General features: G+C 34.2%; 1 protein-coding gene across 1 annotated transcript in view; it reads right to left on the reverse strand.

The window, feature by feature from the left end:
* Positions 1-9,922, reverse strand: part of CC2D2B (coiled-coil and C2 domain containing 2B) — a 79,518-nt gene extending 69,596 nt beyond the window's left edge. Inside the window, exons 1-7 of the mRNA XM_074373114.1 lie at positions 9,917-9,922; positions 7,359-7,476; positions 6,148-6,224; positions 5,710-5,775; positions 2,916-2,999; positions 503-701; positions 48-184 (exon numbers count right to left, since the gene is read on the reverse strand). Of these exons, the coding sequence (XP_074229215.1) occupies positions 48-184; positions 503-701; positions 2,916-2,999; positions 5,710-5,775; positions 6,148-6,224; positions 7,359-7,476; positions 9,917-9,922 (687 nt within the window). The remainder of the gene's footprint in view (positions 1-47; positions 185-502; positions 702-2,915; positions 3,000-5,709; positions 5,776-6,147; positions 6,225-7,358; positions 7,477-9,916) is intronic.
* Positions 9,923-10,971: the final 1,049 nt, after the last annotated feature.

Genomic DNA, 10,971 nt, shown 5'->3' on the forward strand with positions numbered 1-10,971 from the left:
TCACACACTATCAGTGAGTGGTTTAGCTTGTTAGCTAGTGCACTTGCCTCTTCTAGTTTAAGCAGGCGATTTTCCATTTTGTTGCAGGTCTTTTTATATATTTCTGGTTTTTTCTGAATATAGAATCCTTCTTCTTCTAAAATGCGTGGCATCATATCTTCTGGCAGCTTAAGCTGGTTGATCACTTAATAACAAAACTTATATATTACTTTAAAGTCCAAAATATTAAACTGATATTGACCAAATGAGAAGCAAGAGGGAACTATCATATTCCCTACTACCAAAGTCTAGCAGAAAGTCTAAAGACACACACACACACACACACACACAATAAATGAACTCTTTTAACCAATTCCCTCAAACTCAGAGAAAGTATGAAGAATATAGAAAACTTTATATAATTTTAGATCAGTACTTTTTATCTATCCAGAATACAAAGAAGTTATTATCCTATAATATTATTCATTAATGACTTGAATATTTTATTGTAAAAGAACTTTACCTGGAGAACTACTTGGAACAAAAATATTTGCCTGTAGTTTTTTCATTTGTTCTTGATCGTCTTCATAATCAGCAGCCTTTACTTCAAGTAAATCTGGGAAAATAATTTCTTCCATAAAATCTTCATCTTGGCTCTCAACAAAGCTTTGTAAATTATCACCAAGTGAAAAGTGTTTGTGGTAACTGTCATTTACTGATCTCTGTTGAATACCAAAAAGAAAAATAAGTACCTAAGCTTGACCCTATGATTAACATGCAGATAAATGAAATGTACTGGAACCTTGCTATAAAGTCTTTCTGATCTATGCTACCCAGCTCAAGTTCAAGCTCAAACTGTGTTATAATGAAATTTCATTGAACATAGAGGAACTAATTTAAGGTTTATTATTATAAAATATGATTTTTCTATAGCCCTTCTTTGCATTCTCAATGAAAGACTATTGAAAAAGAACTATAATTTAAGCCCCTCCTCTCTTATGGAAAATGTTCTGAGATACTGGACTATGATATTTTAACTATAGAGAATTCACAGCGAAGTGCAAAGTCCAGAGATGTCAAGCCATGTGGTCTTCAGCCCCATTTTTCTCACCATTCAGAAAGCAGTACTTCCTAAAGTTATGTGGAGCAGTCATGCTGTTTTCTGGATGGTATTTAAGAAAGAAAAGTAAAGACACAACATAGAAGTCTGTGGCAGAGTGACTGATTATAGTAAATTTCCAAAATATGATATATAAAGTTACAAACAATCTGAATATAGGTATTGAAGTAGGTATACTACTAAATATAAAAATGCACACTCTTACAGCATATCAGAAATTTTATATGAGTTTCTTCACAAAAAAATCACCAATTTATTTTGGATGACTTTACTTGTCTAATTTAAAATCCACATATATTGAAAGAAAGAAGGAGACAGAGTATGTGAATCATGCAAATAAAAATCCCTCAGTTCTCAAAAATTTACATTTAGGGGTAAGTAATAAAAAGAATTAATCATACAATTCCTTTGAATAGAGAACCTTATGTGGCCTTGATCCACTGTGACAAGATTATGTAAGTAATACGGTTAAACATCACCTAGGTTCACATCAAGTCATCCCCTATCATCATACCCTCCCTACATCCCTGTCATGATATCAAGAAAATATTTTACATCCAGAAACTTTGGTTATCTTTTTCAGAATTCAAACAAGGTGTAACAGTGACACCCAGGAGCAACACTGGGGGATCTTCAGATAGGGGATCTCTTGAAGATTCCAATCACAGAGAAAAAAAAATGGTAAGAGTGGTTTATCTCAGAGTAGTGGGATTTCACATGACTTTAATTTTCTTCTTCATGGTTTTCTGCATTAAGTTTTTATAATGTATACATTTCATTTGCTAGACTTTTATTCATGTTTTTAATTTGGGGGGGTAATTAGGTTTATTTATTTATTTTAATGGAGGTACTAGGGATTGAACCCAGGACCTGGTACATGCTAGGCATATGCTCTATCACTGAGTTATACCCTCCCTCATCCTAGATATTTAAAAGATAAAGCTCTTTTCCTGTAAAACAAGCAACTATAACAAAAAAGGAATGAAAAACTCGACCAGGGTACAAAGAAAGGGGAATGGAAGAAATTGAGAAGTAAGTAGGAAGGCAAATGGAGTCAAGAGGGACTCAAAAGGAGGACCTGAAGGATTTGGAAATGACTGAGAGGTGTCAGAAGATATTATGTAGAAATCTTGAAACAGGAGGTAGTGTGGGACAGGGCTCAAGGAAACTGCAGAGGGATCTGAAGGTAGAGAGGAAATGGAGAAAGTGTAGAAGACAGGAGCAAACGGGGAGACCAATGAGACTGACAGATCAGCGGATGGGGAAAAACCAGTGACTGATTAGCTCTGGAGGAAAGGAAAATCAGAGAACAACAGGGGACTGAGGAGTTTGCGAGGAATTGGGAAGAACTGGGAAGAACTGATAGAAATTAGAAGGGGCTGGCATTGGACTGGGAGGGATGAAGAATGGGAAATCAGTGAAGAGTAACAGAGACTATGGAGAACAATGTGGGGCACTTGGAGAGAAGACCAGGAAGGCACTGGAGTTGACAGCCTGTACCTCCCAGCTCCATCACTACTGAACCCTGTGTGCCTGCTTCCTCACCTGTAAAACAGAGATGATGCCTGCCTCCCAGGGTTTTTATAAGGGCTGAATGATACAATCCACATTAAGAATTCAGCATATCACTGAGCATCCAGTAAGTACTCAGTAAATGTTAGGAATTATTATTACAAACAGCTTCTCAATTCAAAGAGAAGAAGGCAGCTCAGTAAAAAAAAAAATTTCATCTTCCACCAAGCATTTCATTCTATGCCTTTATAAAGAGTTATTTTTTCTGAGAACGAGGATGTGGGAGAAGGGGAACAAATCCAACCTGCTCCGAAGACTGGCCTAACGCTGAGTCTTCTTCACCACTCAGAATGAAAAACGAAAGACCTTCATCCAGTGAGACTTCAGTCTGTGGGTTAAACAATGGTAAACCAGTATTGGGTGTTGAAATGAATACTTTTTCTGCTTATAAGGGAAAGAAATACTTTTCTGAAATATAGTAGTAGTAACTGTTATTCAAGAACAAGGGATAACAGGAGAGACAATATCAAGTTATAGTCAACCTTGAGTCTGGTTCATAAACTATTTTTGTGATTTGTTTTGTTTTTAAGGTTCTGGTAACTGCAAAAAATAAAAAATAAAATGGAAGCATTATTTTCAACAGCCAAGATATGGAAACAACCTAAGTATCCATCAACAGAAAAATGAATAAAGAAGATACACATACACAAAGGAGCACTATTCAGCCTTAAAAAGAATGAAATATTGAAATCTGTGACAAAATTGATAGCCCTTGGGGCCATTATGCTAAGTGAAATCAAGTCAGACAGAGAAAGATAAATCACATATGAGCTCACTTATATGTGAAATTTAAACAAAGCAAAACAAAAAACTAAGTTCGTAGATACAGAGAATAGATTGGTGGTTGCCAAAGGCAACAGAGTCGGGGGCAGTGGGCAAAATGGGTGAAGGGGGTCAAAAGGTACAAACTTCCAGTTATAAAATAAAAAGTCATGGGGATATAATGTATAGTATGGAGACTATAGTTAATGCTGATTGCATATTTGAAAGCTACAGAGAGAGTAAATCTTAAAAGTCCTCATCACAAAAAAAAAGTTTTTTTATAACTATGTATGGTGACAAATGTTAACTAAACTTACTGTGGTGATCATTTCCCAATATATACAGATATTGAATCTTTATGTTGTACACCTGAAATTAATGTTGTATGTCAATTATATCTTAATTTAAATATTTAAAAATTAAAAAGAAAAACAAACAGGGTCCAGATCTTCTCCATCTTTCCAAACTACCTCTTCACTCTAGTCAGAGTAATAAGAGCATTATCTTAACAGTTTGATCAAAATGTGAACTCAGGGCAAACTCTTTTCTCTCCCTCTGTTTTTGAGTACTCTCATGTATGTGTGCACTCACATTCAAGTACCAACCCACTCCACTACAAACTTCTGTGAAGTTAGAAGTACTTAAAAGTATTAAAAGTGGCATTTTCTTGGTAATGAACTTGCTTATAAACAGGCTCTCATTTTTCAATATTGCAAAGTCTGAATCTTTAAATATAAATCACCTATCACTTCTTTCTCATACACGCATGTAAATGAACTGTTTTTAAGAGGTTTGGGGAGAGGAATCAATTCTTAAATATGTACATACGTACATAATATACATACATGTATACATAAACCTCTTAGTTCTTGAGAGCCAAAGAATTTTTAAAAAAGGTAAAATACAAAAGCTTATCCTATATCCTGTTTGTATCTACAATTTAATTGTCCCATTAACGTAAAAATTATGCACCGTGCAACAATGCTGATATATAAACTGTTCGTATATACTTTTACTTTCCTCTGTCTCTACTCATCGCAAAACCATTTGCTAGAATCCTCGACTTCCTAAGCAGATATCCCCATCCAGTAGTTGGTATGCAAATTCTTAGAAGCAAATTTCTCTTTCTTTTTACCTCTTTTCTTGACACTCAGTGTACTGATCTTGACAAACTTCCAAGTTTATACTATTCAGAGTTAAATTCAATTTAGACACATTTTTATTTATTTGTTGAATTAACAACATGTACACAAACATCTTTTTTTAAGTCTGCTTTTACTTTTAAATGCAATTAAAATATTTTTACTAAGCACCCAAGAGGGACACTTTAGAGAAGACAAAGATGAGTTTTTCAAAAAAAAAAAACAAACAAACAATCCTTACTTTTAAAAAATTTGTAGTTAAATATTCTCATTGCTTATGGCAAAAATGACTAGTTGTTCATTGCTGTCTTGTCTCTATAACAGAATCTACTTTTAGCTGGATACCTAGACATTTTCTCCCACATTCTTTCAGAGGAAATAGTGTGTGCAACTTGCAGGTCTTGTCCTGTGAGAGATCAATCTGCAGCCCTCTGGCTCTGTCCTTCTCCCTGCCCTTTGCCCAGGAAATGAAGACACTGGAGCTGTGCCATTAGACTCAGAGGTGGATACCAAGTGTTGAAGATGGCCAAACTCTCCTAGCAGGCTGGAATATTTATCTATTACACTAGAGAGAAATAAAACTTCTATCTTAACTAAGACATTTTAGTTTGAATCTTTTTGTTAAAGGTGCTTAGCTTTTACTGTAAGTAATATAGTTCCTCCCAAACATGAACTGCTTTGTCATTTCAAGTTTCAAATATGTGATAACACATTTTATTTTAGAACAAAATCTGTAAATTAGGGATAGCCTATAATATTTCATCATAATTTTTTAGGATGTAAAATAATGTAGAAATAAGAAGTGACTGAAAATTGACTTCTTTTTGAAGTGACAAAAAGGAAACTTGGTTTTATTACATACATTGACTTTACCGTATATTTCCTAATGCCCACTTATATTATCTAGGGAGTTCAGTTTCTGTTTGAACTCATTCCTTAACAAACTGTGTTCCCAGCTGAAACTCTAGAATAGGATTAGTCATTTACATGGTCTAAAATTGGGTTATACTATTGACTGCATAATTCTGTATGTTTACTAAAAATCATTGAATCATACACTTAAAATGGGTAAATTTTTGCTATGTAAAGTATACCTCAACAAAGCTGTTTTAAAAAGTAAAAAAAGTTATTCACCTTAGACAACTGATGTATCTTATTTTCAGTAAGCAGCTGAGTTGAAGATTTTTCACCTTGAATAATCTGAAACATAATGTAAATAAATAGTATGGAAAACTTAATAGTCACAGATATAAAGATAATTGTGCTCATAAGCCTTTTGCCCAAAATGGATAAAAATCAAGACTTCTCAATGTTTTTCTTTTAAAAAGTAAATACATGTTTTCCCCTGAGATGTCATATGTAGCTACCATTACCAAATCACTCTACTTTTCTTGGCTTTAGGTTTGGGAAAAAAAAAAAAAAGAACCATAGGAATGAACTTGAAGCTTTTTGGATTTAAGGAGCTATACTAAAATTGAATTTGGCTCTTTTTTGACAAAGAAAAGTTTATCATAATACATGTTGCATTTAAACAGTAAATATGAAAACAGGAAAGATAAAAGTAAGCATTACCTTGGCATTTTTTAGCTTTTCTCTTACTTTGCCTCTCAGAGTTTCTATAATGTTTCGATTTTCTCCCATGTTTAAATCTATTAAGAAGTGAACATAATATGGAGTTCATGACACTTTCTTACAATTGAACAACAATAGCATCAGAAGTACTCATTAACTAGCTAAACAGCATGCATTTCTATAGATCATGACAATTATGAAGACTGGGTCATTGCCCCATGAGAGCTTAGAACCCAACAAAAGAGATATACCTTTCCCCTTTTCCATCTGGAATAAATACTCATGCATGGTCAGGGCTAACTTTGTAGTCGGGCCAAAAAAAAAGGCTCAGGTAAGCAAATGTTTATCTTTTTCCTTTTAGGAAAAAAAGCCGTGAGAACAATCATATTCTATGTAAACTGCTCTACAGTCTACAGAATATACAAATATCAAAGCCAGGTTACTTCAACTTGAGTAAACTGAAGAGGAAGGAATCTGAAAGAAAGAGAGATTAGTCTCTGGGTACCCATTTCAGCTATTTCTGTCAGTTTTGTCAACTCAGTATAACATCGCCAACCCCTACTTCTGCCAGCTCTTGTTGGGTATAAAGAAGGCCCCAGTGGTAGTGAGCTCTCCAAGCCACATAGTATTTTCAGCTCATCCACCAGATGATCCACCATGTGGACTGAGAAAGACAAGGCTTATGCAGTCCGAGGTACAGCAGAAAACAGAGGACCTATGGGTCGTTTTGCCTTGTATTTTTCTTTTTCTTCTCCCTGCCCTTGAGTACTTAAAGGTTAAACAGAAAATGGTGGGAGTAAAGGGTAAGCATAAAGCTAAATCAGTACAAGTTATGAGAATCTTCGTTCTTAACTGGAGTATTCATTCCCTGGTATAATTTAAAAATTAGTAGTTGGTTTGTTTATACTCTATTCCCAGAATTTAGAATGACAGACGGCACATAGGAGACGCTTCATGAACATCCGATGGACAAATGAACCGGGGCTCAACCATTTTCTGTGTATGTTTCTCCCTGAGATCCAGAGCTTCCTGACGCAGGTTCTGTATCTATGCATCTCTGTGGTCTAACAGTCTCAAGCACTAGTAGATTCTTCATGTTTTCAGAGACAGAGAGAAAACAAAACTTAGTTTTATTACAACATTGCCTTTACTATGTATTTCTTTATGCCCATTTGCATTATCTAGGAAGTTTAGTTTTGGTTTGAACTTACCCCTTAAGAAACTATTCCCCGTTGAAACCCTGGGATAAGATTTACATTTTTTAAAAATAAAATCCAGCAGGATCAGAGCTGTGGTATACTTATTGAGAAACTTTTTGGAGATGCTTGTCTACATTTTCTTATATTGCGATGTTATCTCTTGTTTTCTGACATCTGCAAAAAGGGGGAAAGGGTTGGTTTCCTTGCATGCTTTTGTTTTAGCATTGAACATCTTTTCATATGTTCATCAGCCCTTTGAAAGTCATCTTTAAAATGCCAATTCACATCCTCTGCGTGTTTTCTTAAATTTCATCCTTTAATCAATTGCTATGAGCTCTTCATAAATGGTGGGTTTTTAAATTAAGAAATTACTCTCTGTAATATCAAAAAGGATCTTTTTATAATAAAATCTAATAGCCCTTAGTGTTCATATATTGCCTACTTTATATATATTTTAGGAGGGTCAAATGAGAGCAGACTTATGAAAATACTTTGAAACTCAACACTATATCCATGTTAGCTATTACTTGATTACTCTGTAGCATCTGATAACTTTCTAAAAACTTTCTATATCCTTGTCCTCTACCCTTCTACCTCTCTGGCCACTTATTCCTTGTATCCTTCAATGGTCATACTTCTCCTCATAGCTTTAAAAATAGAATAGCAAAGGACTCCTTAAATGACAACTGAATATGCTAACTAAACTAATGTGCAGTTGGAGTGGAAAGAGCAAGCAGACACATAACAAGACTTCCAATCACAGTGAAAACATGGATTCACGTCAAAAGCCAAAGCAGGATATTGACATGATCACAATAATCGCCTAGTCTAGATTTTCTGAAAGAATTTCGAAATCCACCAGCGCTTCCTGTACCACACTTAAGAACCACTGAGTATGGTCAGTATGAACTAAGATGTTCTATTCTTACTAAACCTTCAGTATCCTCTTCAACAAAATTAAAAATACCTAATTTTAATCATGACCAAGGGACAGCAACCCTTGAAGGTGTGATGGAACATCAACTCCAGCAAGTTATTAATAGAGGTCTCCTTTAGTTCCCAATAATTTCACTCAGCATTCTGGATATACTTTCATAACTTTCCATCCCCACCTAGAAGGCAGGAATAAAATACGAATCTTAACTGGAGTTACTTGAGGTGACATGTAGATATAGATCCTAAAAATGTTTCACTCACTGATTTATATATTTTTTTTTTTTTAGCAAAGCAGGTAATTGCTGGCTGGCTAAGAGAGCAGATAAATAATTAATATTTAAATAAGGAAATAGATAAATAAGCAGATATATAAATAATTCACCTCTGATGTTCTTTACTACATAATTGACAGACCAAAGAGTATAATTCATCCCTAAACTCCCTTATTATTTTTTCAACATATGAACTCCATGGTTTGTATAAAGAACCAATAATATCACATTTTTCAAGATTATCCAACATTTATAATTGAGCTACTTAGTATAATAAAAATCCTTACAAACTCCACTAATACTTTACTTTTCTAAAAATATCTTATTTTTGAAATCTTTTTCATGATGGTTCTTTCATTTCCAAATAAATAAGAAATATTCTTAAGAATGATATATTATTCAGAGAAAACAGCTGTTTTGCTACTTGATATAGAAGTATGCTATTTAAAATTTTTAATTTAAAAACTAAACAAAGAAATACGCTATCGCCTTTAGTAGTTAGCTGCTGATTTCCTTTAGTATTTTCCAGAAATTCTAGTTAATGTAATAAGATATGTAAAAGAGTAAAAGGTATAAATATTGGAAAGGAGAAGACAAATTATCATGGTTTTGAGGGTAGGTTTTATACCCAGAAACCCCAAGACACTCTATCAAAACAAGTTTATACATAATGAAAAAGCTAGTAAGTGGCACAATACAAGAGACTATATGTCAAAGTTAATAGCTTCACTATGTGCTAATGTAACAGAAAAAAAATCACTTTCATAATAGCAATACAAAATTTTTCCAAAATACCTAGGAATAACTTCAATGAAAATATGTGGGAATCCCCTCCTAACTATAAAACTTCACAATGAGAAAAAAAATCTGATTAAACATAGAGATACTCTGTGGAGACAGGAAGGTTGGTTAAGAGGCCATTATAATAGTCCTGATGAGAGATGCTGGAGATCTGAATCAAAAAATGGAAGTAGGAATGAAGGGTGGAGAAAGATTCACTTAAGAGGTAGAATTACAGGATTCAGTGAGCAATCAGATGTGTGGGCAAAGTGAGGGACGAATCAAGGACTCTCAGGCTCTTAGCTTGAGTAACTGAGAGGTAGTATCATTCTGAGTGCTGTCAAAGTAGGAAGATAGTTGGGGAAGAGATTAATGAGTTCTGTTTTTGGAAGTTGCTTATGGATGTTCGTGGTACACTAAAGTGAGAAGTCTAGAAGGTGATTAAAAATACCAAATTGACTTGGAATAGAAGAGGACCAGGTCTAAGTTAGCTAACTCCCCTGTTTAATCAGTAAAAAAGACATTTAAGAGATTGACTCCACGACTCTTTAAAAGACTCAACACCTTTAAGATCCTTCTTACCGACATGCCAAGAATAGCCACAACAGGAATAGGATGCCAGGAAAAGAGAATTTTGAATTTACTTTCTACTCTGCAAGAATTTCTAAAACTAACTTCAAGTCAGTATTTGGCTTACTGATGCCTAGATGTACAAACTGTATCTTCTAAGCTGGGAAAAACATTAGCAGTGGCACATCCTATGGACAGTTAAATTATAATAAACTATTAAATAAAAACATTATTGTAGAAATTATTAATCAGGTTTTTTGCAGGCCTGGAGATGTTTCTAACCTAGTTCATTTATCACTCCATAAATGATACAAAATAAATAAACGATTATAGACAAAGGAGTAGATAAAATTAAAGATCTGGATGAAAACTGCATTTGCTCTAATGAAAATCACATGCAAAAGTAAGGAAAAATTATGTCTCAGACTTCTACCTTCTTAGAGAAATTCAACTTTCTGTGTTAGAAAACTGGCTCCAACAGTTAAACCCAACCTTCTGTTCAAGGATATTGCTTATTTACAATTCTTGCAGTTAAAACTTTCTCTAAAAGATAAAGAAATTGAGGGTTAGCTATTTTTGTATCAGATGACCAGGAGGTCCATAGTCAAAGCCCGAGAAAGTCAAATAATTCATTCAGTCTTTTCTGATCCACAGCAGAGGACAATTCTATATGCATAAATGTTTGCCTCTTGCTTAGCATTTAGAAAATCTCTAGGTTCTGCAAACTTATCCAGCAGCGTCTTTATCACTACGGTGATTCCTGAAATAAAATTTCCTAAAGCCTAGTCTATGTCGTGTGTAAATTTAACATACAATCACCTTGATTACTTTTATCACCTGCCATTTGGTTTCAGGAGTGTTAGCAGAATAAAATTACAGGAAAATTTCTAGTGTATGGAATGGTCACTAAATGTAAATTTTGCTATCTAGTAGTATTTCCTTGGTTAATTATGAATTAACTAGAAATTTACTTTTCCTTTAATCTTCCCCCAGCTCTTGCTGAAAATCATTTCGAATGTATGAATCCACTTTTATTCCTTAGCAGAACTGAATTTGGTCCAAAATCC

Source organism: Camelus bactrianus, chromosome 11 (assembly GCF_048773025.1).
Source record: "Camelus bactrianus isolate YW-2024 breed Bactrian camel chromosome 11, ASM4877302v1, whole genome shotgun sequence".
Taxonomy (NCBI): domain Eukaryota; kingdom Metazoa; phylum Chordata; class Mammalia; order Artiodactyla; family Camelidae; genus Camelus; species Camelus bactrianus.